At 42.7% G+C, this 26,933-nt stretch overlaps 1 protein-coding gene across 1 annotated transcript in view; it reads left to right on the forward strand.

The window, feature by feature from the left end:
* The window catches only part of IKBKB (inhibitor of nuclear factor kappa B kinase subunit beta), a 74,158-nt gene that overhangs the window by 39,023 nt on the left and 8,202 nt on the right, over positions 1 to 26,933 (forward strand). The window contains exons 12-19 of the mRNA XM_077469925.1: positions 2,060 to 2,174; positions 9,544 to 9,667; positions 11,104 to 11,255; positions 15,595 to 15,656; positions 18,652 to 18,761; positions 21,454 to 21,503; positions 21,589 to 21,688; positions 22,645 to 22,792. Of these exons, the coding sequence (XP_077326051.1) occupies positions 2,060 to 2,174; positions 9,544 to 9,667; positions 11,104 to 11,255; positions 15,595 to 15,656; positions 18,652 to 18,761; positions 21,454 to 21,503; positions 21,589 to 21,688; positions 22,645 to 22,792 (861 nt within the window). The remainder of the gene's footprint in view (positions 1 to 2,059; positions 2,175 to 9,543; positions 9,668 to 11,103; positions 11,256 to 15,594; positions 15,657 to 18,651; positions 18,762 to 21,453; positions 21,504 to 21,588; positions 21,689 to 22,644; positions 22,793 to 26,933) is intronic.

The following is a 26,933-nucleotide window of genomic DNA, read 5'->3' on the forward strand; positions in this document are numbered from 1 at the left end:
ATTTGCAATGATGTGAACCTGACCTTAAAGTTGCTTCAAAGTCACTTTAAGTTGCACTTAAGTCACCTGGCAAAGTTGCACTGTCACGTGACTTTCAGGTCATGGCAGTATGAACCGAGCCTTAGGTTAAAAAAAAAAAAAAAAAAAAGACACCAGTCTATAGTTGAACCAGTAGAAAAATGAATTATTAAATACATTAAACCCTGCATATTCACAGTTGACCCAGCGGGGGGGGGGGAAATTTATAAAGCATGGTACAGTTTGCTCTGACAGGTTAAAAAATTCTTTGCTGTTTCCGGGGATATCCAGTTAATTTCTTTGCATTGATGATTGCCTTCAGCTTGTTTTTAATGCTACAGAGCTGGCTAGAGCTACTGTAGATACTGAGGAAGTCACATTTTTACAGCTCATACAGTGAAGAAGCCTTTATGTATGTGGAGATTAAACATCTTTCCTGCAGATGCAGTGTGCCTGTTTGTCTTTTTCAATGACCTTAAAGTGAACAGCTCTACACCAAGTTTACCATATGGATCATTTGGTCACAAGAATCTCAAATTCCCCTTAAATGCATCTTACCAGAGGGAAATGGAATGAGTCAGACATGCCATGAGACTGCATCATTCAGATGTCTTCCTATGCCTCCTCCTTAAGATGCCCTTACAGCTGCTAGAGCTTAGAAAAATTATCGTTCAGATTCCAGCTGATCTTTCAGGGACCAGTATATCTGTGTAGAAAAATGAAGTCTATAAAGGTCCCTTTCAGTGCTACCAATAACAGTAAAGATCATACATCCCTGTATAACTTAATTTACTTGGAAAGGTATACATTAAAGCAGCCCTCAAATTTTGTACTTGCATTTTGCAAGTGAAAAATGATTGCTGGCGAGTGTGGGCTTCCTCAGAGGGTGGGCGAGCACCGCCGGCAGGCTGGTTTGAATGGGAGCCCTTCTCCCAGTGATCGCCCAGGAGAAGAGAGAGTAGAGCAGGCAGCCGGATCTTCAGAGAGCGGGAGTAGGGGCTGGGCATGGCAACTGGGGGCAAGTAACTCTTAAGGCCTGGTTAGTACCTAAGGACTTGAACCTTTGATCCCTGCGTTAAAATATGCTTATTATAAAAGGCCCCCTCCCTTTTTTATTTATTTATTTTTTAACCTCCTGCACGTTCAAGGTCCTTGCCCGCCCAGCAGATCCAGCATTGTCCTGCTGAGATGCACTTCTTCTCTGCACCCCCTTGCTCCCGTGCTGCCATCTCCTCCTACTTTCCCAATGAAGGACTGTTGTGTCTCCTGGGATAGGAGATGTACATATTCCAGGAGGCGATGTGGGCAAAGTGCACATCATTTGCGGGGGGGGGGGGGGGGGGTGGGGGGCCTTGGCTCCTTCAAGTGCAGAGTCGATACAGCTACTATGCCCACCCCTCCCTTCCTCTTGCCCAATTTCAGAAACAAAGGTTTCTGTGAATGGGAGTAGAGGTGCGTGCATAGCTGCTGTGTGTGCTTTCTTCCTCTTGGAGCCTTTGTGTATCTTCTGGGAGTGCCATAAACCTGTCATATGTAAATAACAGAATTAAGTTCAGGAAGTGGTATGTACCTCATTGGACTCATAGTATGCATGCAAAAGTCCTTCTCCTCCTCTTCCTCCTCTTCCTCTTCCTTTTCTTCCTCTTCCTCCTCTTCCTTTTTTTCCTCTTCCTCCTTTTTCCTCTTCCTCTTCCTTTTTTTTTCCTCTTCCTCTTCCTTTTTTTTCCTCTTCCTCTTCCTCTTTCTCTTCCTCCTCTTCCTTTTTTTTCCTCTTCCTCTTCCTCCTCTTCCTTTTCCCTTAAGTGTTTTTGTGTTTGTGGTAATGGGAATTTGTACAGGGAGCTGTCATTGGCTCACTCCCATTAAAGATCTGTCAACAGGCTATTATTTGTATCAGAACTGCTTCTCTCCCTATATAAGGCAACAGGAATACAAAAGCAGCTTGAAGCAGATTGATACAACTTCAAAGTTCGTCAAATGCTGGTTAGAACAAGATCAACTGCTAAACATTAACTTATGTAACATTATTTTTTTGCTACAGGTCAGTGATGGACGGCAGGGGGAATGTGACTTGATATTTCTCTTTGATAATCGGAAGACCGTGTATGAACCCCAAATTTCACACCGACCTCATCCTGACAGTGTTGCCTATGTTTGTGAGTATCTCATTGGCTTTAAAGGAGAAGTTCAGCTTATGGTGGAACATGTTGCAGCCTCTCCCCCCTGTTCTGTGGCAGCGGACGTGAATGTGCGAGCCACAACTACCGCCAGCCATTGTGGCTTGTAGTTCTCAGTGGATTGCGAGGTCACCGATGAACGGCCTCATAGTTCATTCATAAGCCCTGCAACTTGTAAACAGTCAGCCTGTATGGAGGTATGGGCTGAAAGCTGCAGAGCTTGCCTGCAGGAGTCCACTGATCACAGGTGCCATGCTCTCCAGGCTTCTTGGGGAAAAAGCAATAAATGCACATTTTATTTTTCTTCCTGCAAAAATATGTGCATTTATTATTATTTTTTTCCCCCAAAAGGTGAACTTATCCTTTAAATAAAATCCAGTCCAGGGAACATTTTAGCTCTTTTTATGAAAAAATGAAAGCATTTATAACACTAATGATTAAGGCTGAACTCCAGGCAGATGTAAAATAGAAATTTTAACACAGTTATGCATTTATAAAAAATAATAATGTACTTTATTAAATTCTGCTAGTATGAGTTCCTATCTTTCTATATGCTTTCTGTAAATCCTGTACAGCAGAAGCCAGAAAATGAAAAGAAGGGTTAACATTCAGAGTCCAATGAGAGTCCCCTCTGCACGTACTGGGCTGAAGAGGAACATGCTGACAGTGATGACCCAGTCAGTCTGCTTCTGCTTCTTCATTTATCATCAGACTGAGAGGCAGGAGGTGACCTGGCTGTATTGTTTAACTAGAGTAGAGAAAAATGAAGTCCCTAGCCCAGCTCTTCTGTGTGGCAGAACTGTGTAAATCTTGCCTGGATGGATACAAATGCTTTGACAGGTTCAATAATCAGACCCCCTTGTCCAATTAACCACTTCAGCCCCAGAAAAATTTTACCCCCTTCCTGACCAGAGCACTTTTTTGCGAATTCAGCACTGCGTCGCTTTAACTGACAATTGCGCTGTCGTGCAATGTGGTCCCAAACAAAATTGATGTCCTTTTTTTTCCCACAAATAGAGCTTTCTTTTGGTGGTATTTGATCACCTCTGCGGTTTTTATTTTTTGCGCAATAAACAAAAAATAGCGACAATTTTGAAAAAAAAACGCATTATTTTTTACTTTTTGCTATAATGAATATCCCCAAAAATATATAAAATATTTTTTCCTCAGTTTAGGCCAATACGTATTCTTCTACGTATTTTTGATAAAAAAAATCGCAATAAGCATTTATTGATTGGTTGGCGCTAAAGTTATAGCGTCTACAAAATAGGGAATAGTTTTATGGCATTTTTTATTTATGATTTTTTTTTTTTTTTACTAGTAATGGCGGTGATCAGAGATATATTTTTATTTTATTTTTTGTTTCCTCACTACGACATTATGGCGGACATATCAGACACTTTTGGGACCATTCACATTTACAGTGATCAGTGAGATAAAAAATGCATTGGTTACTATGTAAATGTGACTGGCAGTGAAGGGGTTAACCACTAGGGGGCGTTGTAGGGGTTAAGTGTGTCCTAGGGAGTGATTCTAACTGTGGAGGGGGAGGGGCTGTGTGTATGACATGTCACTAATCACCGCTCCTGATTACAGGGCAACTTACAGGTATGTTAATGTGCCAGTACGTGCCCTTCTGCCACAGTTTATCTGCGTGAGGAGGTCGGAAAGCGGTTAAGGTCAGCGTGACTATTTAAGTCACCCAGCCCGCCTACTGATACTCATATATGCAGTGATCCCCTGCTGTTCAGTTTTTTTTTTATTTTATTTTCATAGCCAGGCCAAAATACCCATTGTCATCTGGTACTGGAGTCTAGAGTGGGCAGGAGACATCATCCCCTTCATTATGTGACAGCAGTAGGCCCATGAACTGCATCATAGAAGGTAACATGCTACCCCATATCCATAAGCACTGGGTATTTTGCCCAGACTGTGGTGGGGGGAGAAACAGCAGGGGATCACTGGACAGGTGAGCATCAGTGGATCAGCAGCTTTGCACAAACTGTCACATTACCTGCCTGGGCAATGTGAAAGTGTTTCTTTAATCAGCTCTTGTATTTGTATTTTTCCGGTGCACTAACCACTTGCCATTGGCAGGCCGTCATATGATGGTCTCAACTTTGCGGTGGTATATCTGAATGATACCTGAGGCTACAGGCATCATTCAGATATCTGCATTTTCAGCCGGAAATTCCCTACACCAGGGATATGCAATTAGTGGACCTCCAGCTGTTGCAAAACTACAAGTCCCATCACGCCTCTGCTTCTGGGTGTCATGATTGTGGCTATCAGAGTCTTGATATGTCTCATCGGACTGGCAAAAGGGGACTCCCACCCCCCTGCCACCATCCGGTGCTTCTACCGACTCACCGCAGCAATCAGTGAGTCGGAGACAGGATCCGCTGGCCCCAGATGTTGACCATAGAGATTTCCGGCGGACCAGATGGTCACCAGAGTCTCTATGATCGTCGAAGGCTGGGTGCCATGTTCTGACGTCACGCCCGGCCTCTGAATTAAAAAAAAAAAAAAAAAAAAAAAGGCGCCGCCTTGGCTGGGAAGCCAAGATCATTTTTATTTAAAGCGCCACTGTCCCCGTGTGGTCACATGCAGAAGCGAATGCATACGTAAGTCCCGCCCACATATGAAAACTGTGTTCAAACCACACGTGAGGTGTCACCGCGGATGTTAGAGCAATAATTCTAATCCTAGCCCTCCTCTGTAACTCAAAACATGTAACCAGTAAAAATGTTTAAAGCGTCGCCTATGGGGATTTTTAAGTCCCGAAATTTGGCGCCATTCCACGAGCCTGTGCAATTTTGAAGCGTGACATGTTGGGTATCTATTTACTCGGCGTAACTTCATCTTTCACATTATGTAAAAAAAAATTGGGCTAATTTTACTGTTTTTGAAAAATTTGAAAAATTTGAAAAATTTGAAAAATTGCTGCGCAAATACCGTGCAAGATAAAAAGTTGCAATGACCGCTATTGTATTCTCTAGGGTGTCTGCTAAAAAAAACAAAAAAAAAAAACCTATATAATGTTTGGGGTTCTATGTAATATGATATAGCAAAAAAATTATGATTTTTACATGTAGGAGCGAAGTGTCAGAATTGGCCTGGATGCGAAGTAGTTAAAGGTTAATTTCGCCCCTCTGACTATGTTTCATGTTACACCCATATTTAAAGTGGAATTTCACTTTCTAAGTCAGCATATTTAATCCTTATGCCGCTAGCATTAATAAATAGAAACATCATATTTACATGTGTTAAACTTTTATTTTTTATTTTTTTTTTAACATTTCTCAAGTTACTTCCTGGTTTCCAGTCCTAGGCAAATAATGTCATACATCAGAGGAGACTTCAGGAGGGGCTTTCTCAGCTAAGCACACCCTCCTGCGTGCATGTCTAAGCTAAGGGAAGATGAATTCCAGGAAATAAATGTTACATTAATTATCTGCCCTTATGCCGATTTGGAAAAATCTTGGATGTTTTTTTCCGACGGAATTCCGCTCAAGCTTGGCTTGCATACACACAGTCACACAAAAGTTCGCTGAACTTTTGACCGTCAAGAACGCGGTGACGTACAACACTACGAACCAAGAAATTTAAGTTCAATGCTTCCGAGCATGCGTAGGAATTTTGCGCATCAGAAATGGTACAGACGATCAGAACTTTTTCTGACCGAAAAATTGAGAACATGCTCTCAATCTTTTGCTGGCGGAAATTAGGCCAGGAAAAGTCTGATGGAGCATACATACGGTCGCATTTTCCGACGAAAAGCTCTCATCAGTCTTTTGCTGGCCGAATTTCCGATCGTGTGTCCGCAGCATTACTCAAGGCCACAGGCAGGAATGCTAGGGGATAGTTTTCAAAGTGATTTCTCAGCAAAATAAAGCATCAGGATATGGATGGATGGATACATTAGTTTGCTTTGAGTAATAAAAATTAATAAACCAGTTTTGGTTTGTGGTGCTCAGATGCAATGTAATTAAGCTTTAACCACTTAGCATCCAGGCGAATTCTGACATTTCTCTCCTGCATGTAAAATTCATCTTTTTTTTTTTTGCTAGAAAATTATGTAGAACCCCCAAACATTATATATATATATATATATATATATATATATATATATATATATATATATATATATATATATATATATATATATATATATATATATATATAGCAAAGACCCTAGAGAATACAATGGCGGTTGTTGCAACTTTTTATCTCGCACGGCATTTGCGCAGCAATTTTTCTAGCGCGTTTAAAAAAAAAAAAAAATAAAGTTAGCCCAATTTTTTTGCATAATATGATAGATGAAGATACGCCGAGTAAATAGATACCAACATGTCACGCTTCAAAATTGCACGCGCTCGTGCCAAAAAAAAAAAATATTGATTACTTTTATTCCTATTACAAGAAATGTAAACATCCCTTGTAATAGCAATATGGCACGATCGGACCTATTTACAGTGAGATATGGGGTCAATAAGACCCCATATCTCACCTCCTAGGCTGGGAAGCCTAAAATAAATTTAAAAAAAAACGATCATGGCTTCCCAGCCAAATCGGCGCCGTTATTTTGAATGCAGAGGCCGGGCGTGATGTCATAACATCGCGCCCGGCCTCCGAACAATCATAGATACTCCAATGACCATCTGGTCCACCCGAAATCTCTATGGTATCATCCGGGGGCCGGCGGGTCCTGTGACCGCTTCCATCGGTGAGTCGGTACAAGCCCCGGAGGGCAGTGGGAGGGGGGGACATCTACCTTCTTAGTCCCATAGCGGCACATCCACCAGGGGAGTAGGCTTGTGGCTGCTGTCCCTGCTTCTCAGTACATGGGGAATGCCAGCACTGCGGCGTATCTCGGAGCTCCGGTCCATGAGCAGCATGGCAGCAGTCGGCTGTCTCTCCCTGTTAAACAGTGTGGCTAGAGTGTGCAGGGATAAGAGGAAGCCGCGTGCGTGAAGGGTGGGAACTTACGTGTTCTAAGCTGGCCCACAGGAAGTACCCGGTGGGGTCACTTCCGAGGCATGTGACACCTTCGGCGGATGCTGGAGACTCTAGTTCCTGTCTCTAACACGGTGCGAACAGGGACGCTGGGAGGATGGTGTTTAAAAAAGTGAAACCCGCAAGAGGCTGCGGACCACTACAGGGGTGGGATAGACTCCCCTGCGACACCTGCACAGGCAGCGGAAGCAGGCCCTAACACCAGCAGCTCACAGGTGAAGTGTATTTTACTTGCACATCCTGTGAGTGTTCTTCACCCTTGAAGGGGGCACATTTTTCCTTTCCTCCTGCACGGGGTGTTATGAAGTGCATGTGGCATAAAATTTATTAGGGTAATTTGTTCTCTTGCAGGCCAAGGCCCAAGTGCAGCCACCAAAAAGGAAATGTGCAGTTTGCAGAAGCAAATTGAGCTCCTCGTGGAACAAACCAGTTTGCCACACCTGTATAGAAAGCCTAGTTAAGGATAACCCGGTAGACTCCTATCAGAAAAATGCTGACTTCTGTTAGAGATGAGCTTACATCTACATTTAGCTCATTTAAAACTCTAATTGACAAGATTCATGTCCCCTCAGAGGGTCCATCTCAAGTTGGGACTTCAGTCAGTCCTAGCGCTCCACAGCAGAGTGCAGAGAGTGAAGACTCTGAGGCTGAAGCTAGATCTACCCATTCTTCTCCGGAGGAATTGGGGTCAGATACAGGGCCCAGGGATAGAGAATCTGCAAGGGGCTCAGGGTATAAGTTATCATTTGAAGATGTAGATTACTTATTAAAGGCTATCTATACGACACTTGATATAGAATAAGAGGAGGTACGATTGTCTAAACATGACCTTGTGTACAAAAGTTTGCATGAGAAAAATTTTTCCTGTGAATAGTTCCCTTCTTGATGCTATCAAGCTGGAGTGGGAAAATCCAGAGAGAAAACCTTTCTTTTCCGGTAACCTTAAAAGAAGGTTTCTATTTGAAGAGGACACAGCGCAGTCATGGAACAAAAATCCTAAGTTAGACTCGCCTCTTTCAAAAAACTCGGACCTAGCGTTTGACAATATGGGCACGCTTAGGAATCCGATGGATAAAAGGGGAGATATCCTTCACAGAGCCTGGGACTCAGCCATTGGAAATCTTAAACCAGCTCAGGCCTCTACTTGTGTAGCCAGAAATTTAGAAGTATGGTTGACATCCCCTCTTTCGTGCAGTATTATTTTTTTTTTGGCTGATTCTTCCGCAGTCTCTAAGAATGACAACTAGGTCATCGGCCTTTGTGAATTCAGCCAGAAGAAGCCTATGGCTTAAAACCTGGTCAGGCGACTCTGCCTCAAAGTTGCGCCTATGCGGTCTTCCCTTAACAGGCGATCATCTTTTTGGACCAGGTCTGCAAGAGGCGCTGGAACACAAGTCCGATAGAAAAAGGGCCTTTCCAGAGAATAAGGAAAAGCCATCAGCCAGAACATTTTTTCTTGGCCAAAGTAGGCAGTAAGGTTCTAGAGAAAGGGATAATAAGGGCAGAGCTAGAGGGGACGTCTTGTTTAACCCTCCTCAACAACCCACCAAGCCACAGTGACTCGTGTCTCCCAGTGGGAGGAAGATTGAGGAACTTTCTCCCACAGTGGGCAGCAGTCACCTCAAGTCCATTCATCCTAGACCTAGTGACTGATGCGTCTTGGCTGAGAGGGCTGGTGCATCACCGGAACAAATTGGCAGAGCTGCTACATGGTCCAGTTTTTCTACCTTCATTAACTCAGCTTTTTTTGCTTAGAATAAAGATCCCGATTCTCACACCGTAACAGCTTTCAAATTATACAAAAAAATTGGGCTAACTTTACTGTTTAGCTTGTTATTTATTAGTGTATTTTTCCAAAATAATTGTGTTTGAAAGACCGCTGCGCAAATACAGTGTGACATAAAATATTGCAACAACCATCAATTTATTATCTAGGGTCACTGCTAAAAATAAATATATATAATTGGGGTTTTTAAGTAATTTTCTAGCAAAAAATGCTCTTTTTAACTTTTAAGCAACAAGTGTCAGAAAAAGGTTTAGTCTTTAGATTGTTAAACTGACCTCATTTACAGACAGAAGTTCATTCCTTTGATCTAAAAGAACAGCAGATAAAATGTTTCTTTTTATCTCTGCCTACGTGTTGTGATAAACTTGGCAGGCTGCCTGTTTTTTTTTTGTTTGTTTTTTGACAGCTGTGAGCTGAGAATCTGGAAAATGCTTTGTCAAGATTGCAAGGGTGTGCAGTTCCTATTCTATAGTGAGGGAATATGTAATCTTCAATCCCGTACAATGATGTTTAAATAACTCCATCCTTTTTATGATCTGTTTCCAGTGCAGGAACCCAAACACACCCTGTCCTATGTGCAACTTCGCAGAGTGTGGGGGCAGATCTGGCAGACAATACGAATGTTGAAAGAGGACTGTGCCAAGCTGCAGATGGGACAACGTGCCACTATGTAAGGCATACGCATATCTCCTCCTTGCCTTAGGCCCCTGTTGCCGTACTACATGCTGAATCACGTTCACACACATGTATTTTTCAATGTTTCCACATTTTTTCTATAGAACTGGTATTGGGGTCAGATCACTGAGACATAGGAATAACTTTTTGATATTTTAGCCCATTTTTTTCCCCCAAGCTGATCTATTCACATGCATAAATTTTGCTAAGGTGTAGAATCTTAATTTTTTTTCTTTTGCATACAGACAGCATATGCAAAGTTTAGAAGCTCTGCCATCTATTTATGAAGACCCTGTCTCCATAATGATAATTTTTGTTTCATACTTCCCTTTCCAATAAGTGACTCGCGGAGTCTTCACTTTATGGAAGTGCTCTGGGCTCTGTTGCTCTCTGACACTTCAGGGTGTGTCAGATAATCCCTCACTGGGCTCTGAAACTATTTTGGTTGATGCCCACCCCAGAGCATAAGACAGATTCATTATTCCCCACTGTACTGTGAGAGAGAGAAAGTGATTGCCCTGGGCAACAAGCTAATGCTTTAACATGTACCTAAATGCATGAACAAAAATGTAATACAATTGCAGTGTACCTGTTCTTAAATATGGTGGTTGCTTTAGTTTATTTTTTAATTTTTTTACAAACTCTTTTGCATTATTTTAAAGCGGAGCTCCACCCTAAAGTGGAGCTTCCGCTCATTGGAACCCTTCCCCCCCTCCGGCGCCACAATTGGCACCTTTCAGGGGGAGGGGGGTGCAGGTACACTTCCGGCATAGATATCTGCAGAAGCTACGCCCCTTTCCGCAGAATCTACGCCCCTTTCCGAAGGTCCCAGAGACAGCGGGGACCATCCTTATTGTGCAGCGCGACTCACGCATGCGCAGTAGGGAACCAGGAAATGAAGCCGCAAGGCTCCACTTCCTGATTCGCATACCCAAGATGGCGGCGGCAGCACCCGAGAAATGGTCGAGAGATCGGCTTCGGGTGCCGACATCGCGGGCGCGCTGGGCGGTTAAGTGTCATTCTTTTAAAAGTCAGCAGCTGCAGTATTTGTAGCTGCTGGCTTTAAAAAAAAAAAAAACATGGCGGACTCCCGCTTTAACCTGGTAATCCTGCATTAACACACTTCCTGTACTGAGTAAAAACCTGTACTGAGCAGTGTTGTCGCCCTAGGCAGGAAGTGTGTTAAAGATACATGACACTGATTTAGGACTACATAACACCTCCCTCTCTTCATAACAGGGAGAGGTGTTTTGTTGTCCACAGCGATGCATACAATAATTAAAATGCTTACAGTGGTATGTTTAACAGACACAAGAGAGCAAATAAACGAGACCTATTGTTTATATTACACATTAACAAATGGGAGCCTGCGGAGTTTGCTACATATATGTTTCTGTTTCTGCGTTGTCACTAACAAGCTGTGTATTTCAGGGTTAACCTACTACGATACAATACTGAGCTTTCCAAAAAGAAGAATCTGATGACCTCAGAGTGCGAGCAGCTAAAAGCCAAATTGGATTTCTTCCGCAGCAGTATTCAGATTGATCTAGAAAAGTATAGCGAGCAGATGGAGTTTGGCATTAGTAAGTATCAGTATAAGAGGGTAATGCCACCAGCAAATGTTTGGTTTCACTCCTGCAGCTTTCATGATGGGCTCTTTCCCTGTCACAGCTGTAACATTCCTCTGCTTTGCTTCCGAATGATAACTTGCATCACTTATGCTACCTTCCTCTTGCTTAGTGTCCTTTAAGCTTAGCATTCATATTACAGTCTGAATGTGTAATCTATTTTAGGTCAGTCAAAAATGATATAGGATAAGGCCTCCCTGATTGTATTGTTCAGTTCAGTCTTTTATAATGCACAATTTTGGTAAATCTAAGGATATTGTTCATAGATTGTGCTGATATATTGCAATGTATATAATATATGTAAAAAAAAGTTACGTTACTAGTCAATAAAGTGAAATTAGCAGCTAGCATCAACAATATAGTGAATTGTATACTAAAATGGAAAGGATAAGATGCAGCGCTTAGAAAAAAATAATGCACTCAAGGAGCAACCCTCATAAGAACATATGGGGCCAGTGACTATTAATTTGATAGCATATGCAAGTGCCAACCAAAAAAAAAAAAAAAAAATTTCAAATGTGCAAAATATTCTATAGATGTTCACTGGGGTAACCCCTGGTGAAAGATGCCGTGTAAGTTAAGAAAAACTCAAAAGTACATAAGTGCAACAATGTACCATTTTTTTTTATATCCAGGACAACTAACAAAATTCAGGAATCTGACACAATATAAATCCCTGAGACAACCTCCAGAGAAAAGTGTCATGCAGATTAATTGAAAAAAGTGTATAAGTACAACAAAGTATCACTATGTAGTTTACACTTCCATAATATGATACAAATAAAATCAAGCCAAGATGGTTCATAAAAATAGAAAATCCTCTCTTAAATGCTCTATAACAGGCATGTCCAAAGTCCGGCCCGCGGGCCAATTGCGGCCCGCGGTCCGGTTTTGAACGGCCCACCTGGTCTTTCTCAATTTATTGTGCTGCGGGATTAGGGCTGTCAGATCAGCCGATCCCCGGCACTGTGAGAAGCTCCGTGAGCTTCAAAAGTGAAAGTAAAGTGCAGAGGAGTGTGCTGTGCTCTCTGCTTCCCCCTACAGTGCAGTACCCGGCTGAATGAGGAAGCTGCAAAGGTACTGTACTACAAGCTAGATTAGTGTTAAAAAGGCCTTTATTCATGTGTGTGTATGTATGTGTATGCATGTGTCTGTATTTGTGTGCATGTATGTCTGTATGTGTGTGTGTGTGTATGTGCACATGTGTCTGTATGTGTGTGTGTACATGTGTCTGTATGTGTGTGTGTACATGTGTCTGTATGTGTGTGTGTACATGTGTCTGTATGTGTGTGTGCACATGGGTCTGTATGTATGTGTGTGTGCACATGTGTCTGTATGTGTGTGTGCACATGTGTCTGTATGTGTGTGTGCACATGTGTCTGTATGTGTGTGTGCACATGTGTCTGTATGTATGTGTGTGTGCACATGTGTCTGTATGTATGTCTGTATGTGTGTGCATTTATGTATGTATGTCTTTGTGTGTATGTGTGTGTCTGTATATATGTCTGTATGTACGTGTGTATGCACATGTGTCTGTATGTGTGTGCATGTGTGTCTGTATGTATTTCTGTATGTGTCTGCAAGTATGTGTATGTATGTCTGTATGTGTGTGTGTATGTGTGTGCATATATGTCTGTATGTGTGTGCGGCGTGCATTTGTCTGTATGTGTGCCTGCATTTGTGTGCTTGTGTCTGTGTGTATGTTACTTTTAATCCGGACCCCCCTCCCCCCCTTCTTATACCGTCAAAACTGCTTTTGTAGGGCTTGTGTGTGATATTAGCCAGGACTGCTGCTCCTCTGAAAAGCAACCCATGCACAGATCTCTTTTCAGAAGCATTTGAATGGCGGTAAAGAGGCATTATGTTGCCTCCTCACCACCTGTTTTAAGCCCATAAATGCAACATCTGTGTGGCTGCGTACTGTGTGTAGGGCAGCCCATTAATTTCAATGGACTTCCCTACTCACAAAAATGCTGGGAAAGAAGTTCCCGAGATTTTTTTTTTATTGCACTGCACCAAAAGCACCCTACATTTTCCAATGTGTGGGGTACCATTAAGAATTAACGGTGCCCCCTAAAGTGCAGAGCATTCGTCTGTGTGTTGGGAATGAGTGCGACAAAGGCAAGAGAATTCTTGTTGGGCAGTGTATTAGTGCTGGGATGGACACACTTAGACCGAATTTTCAATGGTTCAAAGAATGTCAGGCAAAATGGTCGGCCCTCAGGCATGTTCACTTCATCAAATCCGGCCCACTTTGAAAAAAGTTTGGACACCCCTGCTCTATAATGTCCTTTAAATAGACAACCAGAGTAGTATTTCCTCGCAGATAGTGTTAAATCAGAGTAGGCAGATTACTCCATGTGCAATATGTGACCATATATAATTGACATTGAAGAGATTAGGTATGCTTACCACAGGTGGTGGACATACATACCATATAGTGGTGTGTCAAACGAGCGTTTTAGACAGGTCTGGGAACAGCGATGTTGTAAAGATATCTTCGCCACATCACAGGCAGTAACGGTAAGTAGATGGCTCCCAAGACTCTAACAGATGAACGTGTCATCAACTGCAAGGATCCGCAATACTCTTGATGGTGTCCGAACAAGGAATTAAATCATAAAAATAGATGCCCCAGTTGATGGACTTTTGTTCCGAAACATGTCGGGTTGCTAGCTCATTGTGTTTCTGATACCACGCTACAGATATATTTTATATCTTTACAACATCGCTGTTCCCAGACCTGTTGGATCGGATGGTCTAAAACGCTCATTTGACACACCGCTATATGGTATGTGTGCCCACCATCTGTGGTAAGCATACCTAATCTCTTCGATGTCAATTTTATATGGTCACATATTGCACATGGAGTAATCTGCCTACTCTAATTTACCACTATCTGCGAGGAAATACTACTCCGGGTGTCTATTTAAAGGACATTATAGAGCATTTAAGAGAGGATTATTTTTATTTTTATGAACTATTTTGGCTTTATTTTATTTGTATCATATTATAGAAGTGTAAACTACATGGTGATACTTTGTTGCACTTACACACTTTTTTCAATTAATCTGTATGACACTTTTCTCTGGAGGTTGTCTCGGGGATTTATATTGTCGGATTCCTGAACTTTGTTAGTTGTCTTGGATTTGTTTTGGATAAATCTTTTCCTAATGTATTTAGTAAGCTTTAAAAAGTATTCATGGGCTGTGTGATACCAAAAAACTAAACACATAGTTTTGGGTTTTATACATAATTTTTATTGTCCCATGTATAATTAAAATTTCTTGGGTATGTATATAAAATTGTGATATTTGGCCATTTTGCTTCCTTTGCCCTCTGGAAGGGTGAAAACAGTAAAACATTTAACCGCTTGCCGACCATATAACTTGCACATACAGTGGCAAAGGTGGCTCTGCTGGGCAGGATCTAGGTACGTGATCCTGCACTTTCGTGTCTGGGGTGCACGTGCGGCCCGCTCTAATTGTACACAGCAGGAACTGTGGACACAATGTCCACCGGCACCTGCCGATCCTTCGGTACAGAGGGAGAATGGCGATTTGCCTATGTAAACAAGGCAGATTGCTGCTCTGTCAGTACAGAAGGCATTGATCCTGTGTTTCTACAAAGCAGGATCACTGACCCATGCCTTCCCCTAGTACAACCACCTCCCCCACAGTAAGCAAACACCAGCTTAGGTACACAGTTAGCCCTTTTATCACCACAATGCTAACCCCTTCCCAGCCAGTGTTATTAGTACAGTTACCGTGCATTTTCTTTAGCGCTGGTCACTGTATTGGTGTCACTGTTCCTCAAAAACTCAGTGCCTGATTTGTCTTCTTTTTTTTGATTTGTGTTGTGTCGCAAAAAATAAAAACTCCAGAGGTAATCAAAAACCACTGAAAGAAAGCTCTATTTGTTAGAAAAAAAGGACATAAATCTTATTTGGGTAGAGCATTGCAACGACCACACAATTGTCAGTTAAAGTAACGCAGTGCTGTATCGCAAAAAATGGCTTGGTCATGAAGGGGGGTAAATCTTCTGGAGGTAAGTGGTTAATAAAGGTATAGTAAAAAAAAAAAAAACACAGCAGACTTGTGAGGACTACAGCAGAAACAAGCTTTCATTATGGACCCTTAAAAAGGCAACGTATTTTAAAATAATTTCATTTTCTAATACCTTACTTCTAATCAGGCCTTATGCATTCCATGCAAATAGTCCCTTGGTGGCCCATTTTTTTTTTTTTTTTTTTTTTTTTTATTCATCAGTTAATCTTCAAATTATCTCTTTTCAGCCTCTGAAAAACTGTTGTCTACATGGAAAGAGATGGAGCAGGCAGTGGAGCTGTGTGGGAGGGTAAGTTACCTCATTCTGGATTTGAATTCATATCACAAATTAGAAGTGCTTTGTCAGTTTTTAGTACACTTGCTAGAGTGTAAGGAATAAAACTCAGTGGTATAGCCGAATACACAAAATCCCATGCAGTGCATAGATGGGGGGAAAACGCTATCTATGAGGGATGAACCACTAAGGCCAATCTTAAAGCGGGAGTCCGCCGTTTTTTTTTTGTTTGTTTTTTTAAAAGCCAGCAGCTACAAATACTGCAGCTGCTGACTTTAAAATAATGACACTTACCCACCCAGCGCGCCCGCGATGTCAGCACCCGAAGCCGATCTCTCGATCGTCTCTCGGGTGCTGCCGCCGCCATCTTGGGTATGGGAATCAGGAAGTGGAGCCTTGCGGCTTCATTTCCCGGTTCCCTGCTGCGCATGTGCGAGTCATGCTGCGCAATAAGGATGGTCCCCGCTGTCTCTGGGATCCGTGTGTTTCCCAGCAGGCAGCGGGGGACCTTCGGAAAGGGGCGTAGATTCTGCGGAAAGGGGCGTAGCTTCTGCAGAATCTACTCCGAAAGTGGGTGCAGATACCTGTACTGTACAGGTACCTGCACCCCCCTCCCCCCTGAAAGGTGCCAATTGTGGCGCCGGAGGGGGGGAGGGTTCCAATGAGCGGAAGCTCCACTTTAGGGTGGGCCTCCGCTTTAAGTGGAATTAATTCACTTCTCAGTAGTCTTCATAACCATCTGCTGGAGGCAATCTGCGAGTATTTATTGTGGTATGTATAAATTTACATTCAAAATGTATCTGAATGTATTTATTCCTACTTGTTCCTGCAGCCTGCTTAAAAAGTAATCTATTTCACTTCTAATCGAGTGGTTCAGACACAAGCGCCCCTAGCCAGAGGTTTTGTTTACGTCGCCTCTCCCTGTTGCAGCTGCCCCTGGCCACCACTAGAGGTAGCTGAAACAAAAACAAGAATCGGACTACCCATTTATTCCACTAAGTGTGCTCTTTAGGGCCCATTTACACCCAAGTGTTTTCGGCTCGTAAAACGCTCATCTCAAGTTACAAGCAAAATCCCATACAGTTAAATAGCCCCCTGTTCACATCTGAGCATTCTGCCTCCTGAAGCAAAATGCCTGAAGCTCAAAAAAGTACATGAGCTTCTTTTTGGGCAGATTACAGGCGTTTTTCTGCTTTTACATTGGTGACCTTTTGTCCTGTACAAAAACGCAGCAAAAAATTGCGGTAAAAATCACAGCAAAAAAAGGTAAAACCTTGTGATTTTACGCCTGAAAACAATACGCTTGTGTGTGAATGCAGAAACTGATGCAGGATTTAAACACGCTGCTTCTAGGCTGCGTCTGAAACTCCCGTTATCAGCAATGTATACCTCCTTACCTTTGTATCAATAAGATACCCTTGCTGATTTTTCCTCTTTTTTTTGATCAAGATTGCAGGGTTCAATAACTTAGGCAGACTATAGATGATGCGCTGTTTTTTCCTGCAACCATGTGTCTGTGTTGATGGGGGAGACCCTCCTGCTGTGCTATTGGGTTCTCTCAGGCGGGGAAGGGCACAGGGAACTATCCCTGCCAGGAGATCACAGTGATTATTGCTAGCAGCTATAGCCGTTTGCAATAATCGCATGTAGAATATAAGACATGCTGATTGTACCCAAGTTGTTCCATCAATTAACTTGAATACAATCGACCTGCCCATAGATGGTTTGATTCCTGGCAGGTCCCTGCTGAACCAGCTGAGATTCAAACCATCTATGGTTGGCTTAAGAATATAGAATATGCACTGAAAGCACACTCATTTAAAGGGGTTATAAAGGTTCAATTTTTTTTTTAAATAAAAATAACGAACATGTTATACTAATCTGCTCTGTGCAAAGAGCACCCCGATCCTCCTCCTCTGGGGTGCCCTGCCGGCACTCCTGTCTCCTCCCCTTCATTGGCTGCCCTCACGCAGAGCCGTTTCCATGGGGGCACCTGTACGGGCGCTTCTGAATCCTGCTGCATCCATTGACACAGACAACAGGACTCTGCCTGCTGGAACGGATGGGCTCAGGTAAAAAAAAGGGGGCTCTGGGGGCAGCTACAGCAAAGAAGGTTTTTCACCTTAATGCGTAGAATGCATTAAGGTGAAAAACCATCAGACTTTACAATCCCTTTAATGCTGATGTGGTTATGATAGGGAGCAAATTTTGTGTCTGTTCCAGAAAGTAGAGTTGCTGACTAGTTTGCATTGCTAAAGGAGAAGGTTATTGAATCCAGACTTGGATATATAGGCATGCACTTACCTGGCATTTTTTAATCAATTGCGTTGAGTACGATATTAGATATTCCATGTGTCATTAGCTTTCAGTCTTATTTAAGTCCTCATAAGCCTCTGTTTTGTGAGTGAAATTTAAAATGTAAAACTTTTCATCTTGGATAGATAGAGTAAGGGGGAATTCTAAATTTATGTCAGGTTTTTTTTTTTGCCATATGTGTCCCGTTGAGGAGATTTCTCCTTATTTCCTGTCCCATAGCCACAACAGGAAGTGAGCGGAAATTCCAGGTAGTCATCAGTACTAGTGTTCCCATTTGGGATTTTCTATCACTTGTGGTGATAATGGTAAACTGCACAAACAGAGAGGTTGACTCTCTCTACAGGGGCGCAGACCGCAATAAAAGCACGACAGGTGTTTTAATTGCTCTCCACTCTAAAACATCTAAAATGAAAAATAATAAAAACAAACTTTTTCCCTATACTTTAAATGAAGTTGACAATGGAAGTACCTGCTGTGGTTGCCTAAATGAGAGAGGAGAGCAAAGATGATGGACACAAAATCCCCTCTGCAGTCTCTCCTACGTGTAGCTCACATGCTGCCCTATTTCGTGCACTTTGGGTGTGTAGATGCTTAGGCATATCAAATTTCTCATATAGATCATGTAGCCAGAACCACTACTTGAAATATACATTTATTTTTACTTTAATTTCCATCTATTGTCTGTAATTCACAGGAGCAGGAGGTCCAGCAGTTAGTGGAGAAAATGATGGCCTTGCAAACAGACAGTGTGGATCTGCAAAGAAATCCTCTGGGCAGGAGACATCGTGGGACTCTGGAGGACATGTAGGTGATCAGCATTTAGATGGGTCCACAGTTCTCCAGTTGCTGAATAATATAACTCATGGGGTCAATTTAAAAAGCCAAGTGCAGTGAGGTCCAGAAATGAATAGCAAGACTGATTAGTTAATTAGAAAATTAAATAAACTCCCCATAAAGCTGTAGTTATACACTGATCCAGAAAAAAGAATGTAGATAAAGACTATTTTCTTCACAGAAAGTGCTGTTATCCTTTCTAGCCCACCAGAACAAAATCAGTCCCCCTCCTCCACCATGTAAAATAGGTTAAACTCCACTCCAAGTAAATCTCCACCAATATCATCACCACCACCACACACTGAAGGGTGCTGGCCCTGTATGTCTCCGGAGTTCCAATAATGAAGAAAGTCTAGATGGCCGCACTTCCTAAAAATCACCTTTTATTCATCCAAGAATCAAACTACAATCCACAACATACAAATAATTGGTATAACAGCAACTAATGTGTTTCACGTTAACGTTGCTTAATCATAGCCCTCCTCCACCACGGTTTCCCAGTTCCAACAGCCATGGACTGCTGCAGTCTTCACATTTTGCCAAAATCATCCCTGTGCTGACCGCATCTGCATAATCCATCCCCATAAACTTCTATGAATTCTGTGCAGTCTTCTCTTGTGGATCAGAAGATTTTACCAACAGGATGTAAAGATTGTGGCAGATCACTGTCATCAGGTGTAAGTAATTACACATCTGAAGACAGGGAAGAGGTTACCTTTGTACAGGGGGATAGGCAGGCAGGATAACTGTTCTATATATAGTCACATAGTTGGAGACATACACAAGTCCATCTAGTTCAACCAATAAAAAAAATAAAAACATACAATCCCATATACCCAATTCTATACCCACAGTTGATCCAGAGGAAGGTGAAAAACCCCAGCAAAGCATGGCAGGCAGCGAGGCGATCGGTGGTGCGGCCGAGTCAGTCTGACACACCGATGGTCTCTCACCCATCAGAGACTCTTTACCATGTCATCAGCTGTGTCTGATCACAGTGTTAACAGAACGTGCCATGTATCGGCATTCCTCACTCGCATCTGACAGGCGTGAGTAGAGGAGAGACGATCGGCTGCTCTCCTGACAGGGGGGGCTGCGCTGATTATCAGTGCAGCCCCCCCCCCCAGGATGCCCACCCAGGACCACTAGGGATGCCAATCTGTGCCCTAAATAATGCCAATCAGTGCCCATCAGTAATGCCTGCCAGTGCCTCTTTTTTACAGTGGTACCCATCAGTGCAGCCTATCCATGCCCATCAGTACTGCATATTGGTGCCCATCAGTGCCACCTCATCAGCGAAGGAGAAAACTTACTTATTTACAAAATTTTATAACATAAAAAAAAATCGAAAATGTTGGACTTTTTCTGTTTGCCAAAAAATAAAAACCTCAGAAGTGATAAAATACCACCAAAAGAAAGCTCTATTTGTGGTAAAAAAAAATAACAATTTTACAGTTTTATTAGTAGTAGTATTACAGTGTTGTTGTATGACCGCGCAATTGTCATTTAAAAAACGACAGTGCTGAAAGGTGAAAATTTTGTTGGGCAGGAAAGGGGCCAAGTGCCTGGTGTTGAAGTGGTTAAAAGCAGGGAGGGAGTCTATCTGTGAAATTGCACGCTGCTTGGTTTGTAAAGCTCCCTCTAACTGTCAGACATAGCATTACATTATTTTAGAATGCACTTATTTTATTTTAGAATTCACTTATTTTTTTAATGTTTGAACTGTGAATATATGTTACAAATGCTGAAATACTTTGGTTACAAATATGCAAAGGGTTGACTCGGGAAACGTTCACACTGTGCAGTTGCCATGCAGAGTAGTGCAATTTTATGCAAACATGTTGCATAATATCACATTGCTTTGGAATGCAGTGAAACGCTGTGTTCTGGTCTGAACATGACAAATGGAAAACTTTGCTTTTCTATGTGTCATTGCAGTTTCCGGCGTTTTTTTTTTTTCAATGTGGAAAAACGCAGGTAACTGCACATAGTGTGAATGGGTCCTTGTGTGCATTGCAGTGTGAATGGGCCCTTAAAGTGAAAAGGCAAATCCCAACTAAGCTTAAATCTAATCCCACGGCCATTCTAAGCATATTCTATCTACCCTGTAAAAGGAAAGATGCCTACAATTACCTAACCTGAAATTGCTCTTCTCCAGTCACATGATGTCTCCAGTGGCCAGCTTCAATGGAAAGGAGAGATTGCTGACAACAGCAGCAGAGCCTGGGTAATAACATGACCCATAGGCTTAGGTTGTCGGCTGTCCCTCCTCCACACTGAAGCTGGCTCTGGGACCCTATCTCGTGGCCAGACTGGAGTGACTTCGGAATAGGCAAGTTTAGAGTCATTTTTCCTTTTACAGTGTAGATAGAATAGGCTTGGGGACGGCAGTATATTTAAGGTTGCTTAGGGTTTGTCTTTTCCTTCCGCGTTAAGATTTACAGGAACAAACATGGCAATATCAAATAAAAGTAGCATAATTCTGCTTATAAATAACTTGCTGCATTTTCTCTACATATTTGTCTCTATGCTGGTTTTTCTAAATAATTTCCACAACTGTTTTTAAATATACACTTCATGCCTGATGGGGGGGGGGGGGGGGGGGGGTGCTCTTGCATTGAAGGTGTTAGATGCTAAAAACAATTCCAATTTTCATTCACAGAGAGGAGCAGGCCAAAGAACTTTACAAGAAACTACGAGAGAGGCCAAGAGGTATGTAGAGTACCTGTTAATGCTGCTTTTTTGGTCTTCAGAAGCGGGGACATCGTTTTCCATCATGATGTATTTATTTCCTCAGATCAGAGGACCGGAGGGGACAGCCAAGAAATGGTGCGCCTGCTTCTCCAGGCTATTCAGAGCTTTGAGAAGAGAGTTATATTAATATACGACCAGCTCAGGTATTTATCCACGTAATGGGGCTGATTTCACTTGTTTTAAAATCCTATAAGTTGATTAAAAAACTGTGCCAACATTTATACCCACACCCTTTTAACCCTTTCGCTGCCAGAGCCATGTTTGCATTTTTTCCATACGTTTAAAAAATAATTTTAGGTCTAAACATTACATAAAACCCCCAAAACATATATTTTCTGAAAGTAGACACCCTCAAAAAATAAAATAGTAGTAGTTCCAATTTTTATTTCACACAATACTACTGCAGAGGTCTAGGAAATGCAAGATTTTTTTAAAAATACACTAAAGTTAATTTTAGGGCATGCGAACGCAATCAATTATCCCATTTTTGGTAAAATATAAAAGACGAGGTTGCATCAAGTAAATGGATGACCAACATTTCGCACATTAAACCAACTGCAACAGGGCATCTAAAACTACTGGGGCCCTTTGTCTGCATGGACTATTTGCTGTAAAAGGTGAACTTTGCATGGACTAGTAGCTCTGAGAGGTGAGAGCATATTGTTCTAAAGTGATGTGAGAACCCTTGTTAAACAGTTGTCACCAGAACAAGTGTCCCTATTGGAAGATTTCCCCTATAGACAACTCCATATTTTTAATTTTCCTCCACTTCTAGTCTATGTGACAGTGTTCATCAGAAGAGGAGTAAATCTCTCTCTATCACACAGGCCACAATAAAAAACAAAATTAAATGCACGTTTTGACTGCAAAAATATATGCATTTACTAAAATTGTGTGTGTGTATGTATATATATATATGTATATATATATATATATATATATATATATGTATATGTATATATATATATATATATATATATATATATATATATATATATATAATATAAAAAAAATTGTATTTAATCTTGGCTTTTAATACAGTCAGTGTTGCTGGTGGCTCTGGTTGGTTGGTCATGTATGGTTTTCCTTTCTTCTGCAGTAAGACAGTGCTGTGTAAGAGAAAAGCTCTGGAGCTTTCTCCCCGGGTGAAGGAGGTTATGAACTTAATGAGAGAAGATGAGAAGAAGGTGGTAAAGAGGCAAGAGAAGAGGCAGCAGGAGCTCTGGGACCTACTCAGGATTGCTTGTGTAAGGAGAAACCTACAGGAATCTACTCTTCTGGCCTGTTTATATCCATTAGAAAGCTGTCTCTCTCTCTCTGGCAGACAGAGATCCTTGCATCCTCTGACTATCTGAATCGATGAAGTATGCATTCAAGATGATGACTAGGATTTTACATTTGTGTATCTTGCCTATTGCAGTGACTTCATATCATTTGATCCCAATTTTATGAGTGCATGGTTTTGCTGGTTGACAGATCTGCATGTAAATCGAAAAACATGTAGGGAATATTTAATGAGCCACATTGTTGGCAGCATTAAGCCCCTTTCACACTTGCGGACCGTATGTCCGTATTTCATCCATCCGTTTACGGATGAAATACGGACATAACAGCAGAATCGGACCACAGCGGAGACGGATGATTTCGGATGAAATACGGACATACATGCATCCCTATGGGATAGCAGATGTCAGCGGATGAACATCCGCTGACACCCGATATCATCTGTCTCCGCTATGGTCCAATTCTGCAGACAGTGGAAAATCCTATTTTTATAGCCGTCTGCAGAGCGGATCGAATGAACACGGACAGACGGTCCATGTTCATCCGATCCCCCCCATAGAGGAGAGCGCGGAGCTCTGACAGGGCAGTCCCTGCACAGTGTGCAGGCAGCGCCCTGTCATCTGCCGTCTCAGCGAGGATCAACGGAGCGATCCCTGCTGAGCAAGGGGATCATCACGGATCCGTCCCGTGTGAATGGGGCCTAGCTTTTTTTCCATTTAAGCTACTGCTGACCTGATCCACTGCCACCGCACTCTTGCTTGCTGTGCAAATTTTTCCTAGCAAGTATAGGTTTTTATTTTTATTTTTTTATATCCTACTTGTCTAGGTGTATGCAGCATCTGTCCCCCGCTAGCTCTACCACTGAGAACCGATAGATCAAACACCGCTGAGCTTTTCTCAGGGCTCCCTGAGCAGAGAGCTGGTAACTATCAGGCACCCCTATCTGCTCTGCCATACCCCCCCCCCCACGCTCACTGGAGTGCTGGGCTGTGAGGGGGGATGGAAACAGCCGGCTCAGGTTCTCAGCGACTTGCTGAGAGGCTGAGCCGGGTGCCAGTCCAGGCATGTGACTGGCACCATTTTTTCGCAATCTTTCCGGAGCGGCTCTGTGACATCAGCTGACAGTGGGATTCAGACTGGTCACAGGAGTGCAGACCAATCTGCATTCCCGTGATCCACAGGAGAAGTACAGCGAGCTTTGGCTGTACTTCTTTTTTAAGGCTATGCAGGCTTCTATATGACATTGCTAGCAATTAGCCTCTCAGGTGTGGAGGTGGTTGGGGCATACAGTCACATGTAGTTCTATAGGTTGATAGTCCGATGTAATTCTATAGGTTGGTGGATCCTAGCAGCAGGGGAGAGAATGGAAGGTAAGCAAAACCTAATTACAATGTCTGCTGTAAAGCAAACGTTGTTCATTGCACAGTACAGATTCTCATTAAGGAAATTAACAGTTGTGATTTCTCAAATCGCCTTTAAGGACAACCTTGGAGAGAGCGCAGCTCCGCCCATTTTACAGGAAACACATGTAGCCTTTAAATCCCTCCTCTTCCACCATAGCCTTGGTTATTGTGTTTCCTCCGCCACGATGGAAGCGCATGTTGCAACCAGGGAGCTGCGCTCTCTCCAAGGTGGAGGGAGAAGGCTTACCTTTGTGATTTGTTGTGCAGTGACCATCCCAGCACTCCCCCCCAATATGGGCGGGGTTGTTCCGGAGTCCCCGGTCTCTCCAGCTCAGGGGGTGCAAGGGCCCGCAGGAGGTGTCGGCGTCTGTGTCCGAGGTCCGCTGGCATGGCCCTAGTCAGTGGCGTGTCCCGCATGTCGGATCTGGGTCCTGGCTGGCAGGTGACGTCATTTCCAGTGATGTGGCTTCCTGCGGGGGCATAGCGCAAGTGGTTCCAAGCGCCTGGAATGCAGAGACTAGGGGGTATGTCTGTCAACTGGCGGTTCCGGCCCTGGTTAATGACGCCGGGACCGGGTAATTCAAAAACCAGATGGTTTTCTCAGTACCCCGCTGCAATCTCTGCAAAGATGGAGGAGAGACCAACAGCTAAGGCGAAAGCAGGCGCCCCAGACACCAGTCAGGCCCAGGTAAGAGGGGTACAGTGGTACCTTTTTATTCTTGTCCATATGGGCTTATGTTGTGGTTTGGTTTTGGACTCCTCCCTGCAGGAAGCCTGTGGCTGCACGGTCAGAGGTTACTCCGCTTGGACCCTGCAGTTTGGACTTGGTGGTTGCTGGGGGATTGCACTGCTCGGGGCACCGTTTCCTTTTGTCTGGTGGTGGTCTACCTGTGCACTATGGGTTGGAAAAGTTGTTGGGGGCCCTTAGGTGAGTTTTATTTTTCTCATAGCAGGAAAAAGCTTTAGGAAAAGCCAAGCACTCAAACCCACCAACTCAGAGGAAATGCCCTTCCTGCAAGAACCCCCTCAGAGATTCATGGCAGAAGGCAATGTGCAGGTCATAGTTATATAGTAGTTAGTTAGTCAGGTTGAAAAAAGACACAAGTCCATCCAGTTCAACCTTAAAAACAAGAAGTAAATAAAATAAAAAATATTGTACAATCCAATATACCCAATTTTATACCCACAGTTGATCCATAGGAAGGCAAAAAAAAAAAAACGGCAGAGCATGCTCCAACTTGCTATAGCAGGGGAAAAATTTCCTTCCTGATCCCCCAAGAGGCAATCGGATTTTCCCTGGATCAACTTTACCTATAAATGTTAGTACCCCGTTATATTATGTACATTCAGGAAAGTATCCATGCCTTTCTTAAAGCAATCTACTGAGCAGGCCAGAACTCCTCTGGCGGGACTCTATTCCACGTTTTCACAGCTCTTACTGTGAAGAAACCTTTCCGTATTTGAAGATGAAATCTCTTTTCCTCTAGACGTAAAGAGTGCCCCCGTGTCCTCTGGGTAGACCGTAAAGAGAATAACTCAACACCAAGTTCACTATATGGACCCCTTATATATTTGAACATGTTGATCATATCCCCCCTTATTCTCCTCTTCTCAAGAGAGATCTAATCTTTCTTCATAGCTGAGTTCCTCCATGCCTCTTATCAGTTTGGTTGCCCTTCTCTGCACTTTCTACAGTTCCCCGATTATCCTTTTTGAGAACTGGTGCCCAAAACTGAACTGCATATTCCAGATGAGGTCTTGCTAATGATTTGAACAGGGGCAAAATTATATCTCTCTCTGGAGTCCATACCACTCAATACAAGAAAGGACTTTGCTCGCTTTGGAAACCGCAGCTTGGCATTGCATGTTGTTATTGAGCTTATGATCTACGAAAACCCCCAAACCCTTCTGCCCAATTAGACAGAGCATTGAGGTCGGCTTGTAAATTGGTGACATCCTGTAAGGACGTTATTCCACTGCATAGTTTGGTGTCATCTGCAAAGACAGAAATGTTACTTTTGATCCCAGACCCAATATCATTTATAAATATATTAAAAAGTAAGGGTCCCAGCACTGAACCTTGGGGTACACCACTGATAACCTTAGACCATTCAGAGTAAGAATCATTAACCACTACTCTCTGAATTCTGTCTTTTAGCCAGTTTTCTATCCATTTACAAACTGATATTTCCAAACCTGTAGACTTTACCTTACACATGAGCCGCGTGTGGGGAACTGTTTCGAACGCTTTTGCAAAATCCAAGTATACCACGTCCACCGCCACCCCTCTGTCCAAGGTTTTACTTACCTCTTTATAAAAAGAAATCAGGTTTGTTTGACAACTTCTGTCTTTCATGAATCCATGCTGTCTGTTTGTTTTGTTTTTGTTTTTTTCCAGCAAGAACTCGTCTATGTGGTCTTTTATTAAACGCTCCAGTATCTTCCCGATTATAGAAGTTAAACGAACAGGTCTATAGTTACTTGGTAAAGACTTTGATCCCTTTTTAAATATAAGCACCACGTTCGCCCTGCGCCAATCCAGTGGTACTATTCCCGTCATTAATGAGTCCCTAAAAATTGGATACAATGGCTCTGAAATTACAGAGCTCAATTCTTTTAGGATCTGTGGGTGGATGCCATCAGGACCAGGTGCTTTATCCACCTTTATTCTGTCTAAATATTTCTGGACCATATCACTTTT

The sequence above is a fragment of the Lithobates pipiens genome, unplaced genomic scaffold (assembly GCF_037356315.1).
Source record: "Lithobates pipiens isolate NorthernLeopardFrog02 unplaced genomic scaffold, aLitPip1_a1.2 Scaffold_8, whole genome shotgun sequence".
NCBI lineage: Eukaryota > Metazoa > Chordata > Amphibia > Anura > Ranidae > Lithobates > Lithobates pipiens.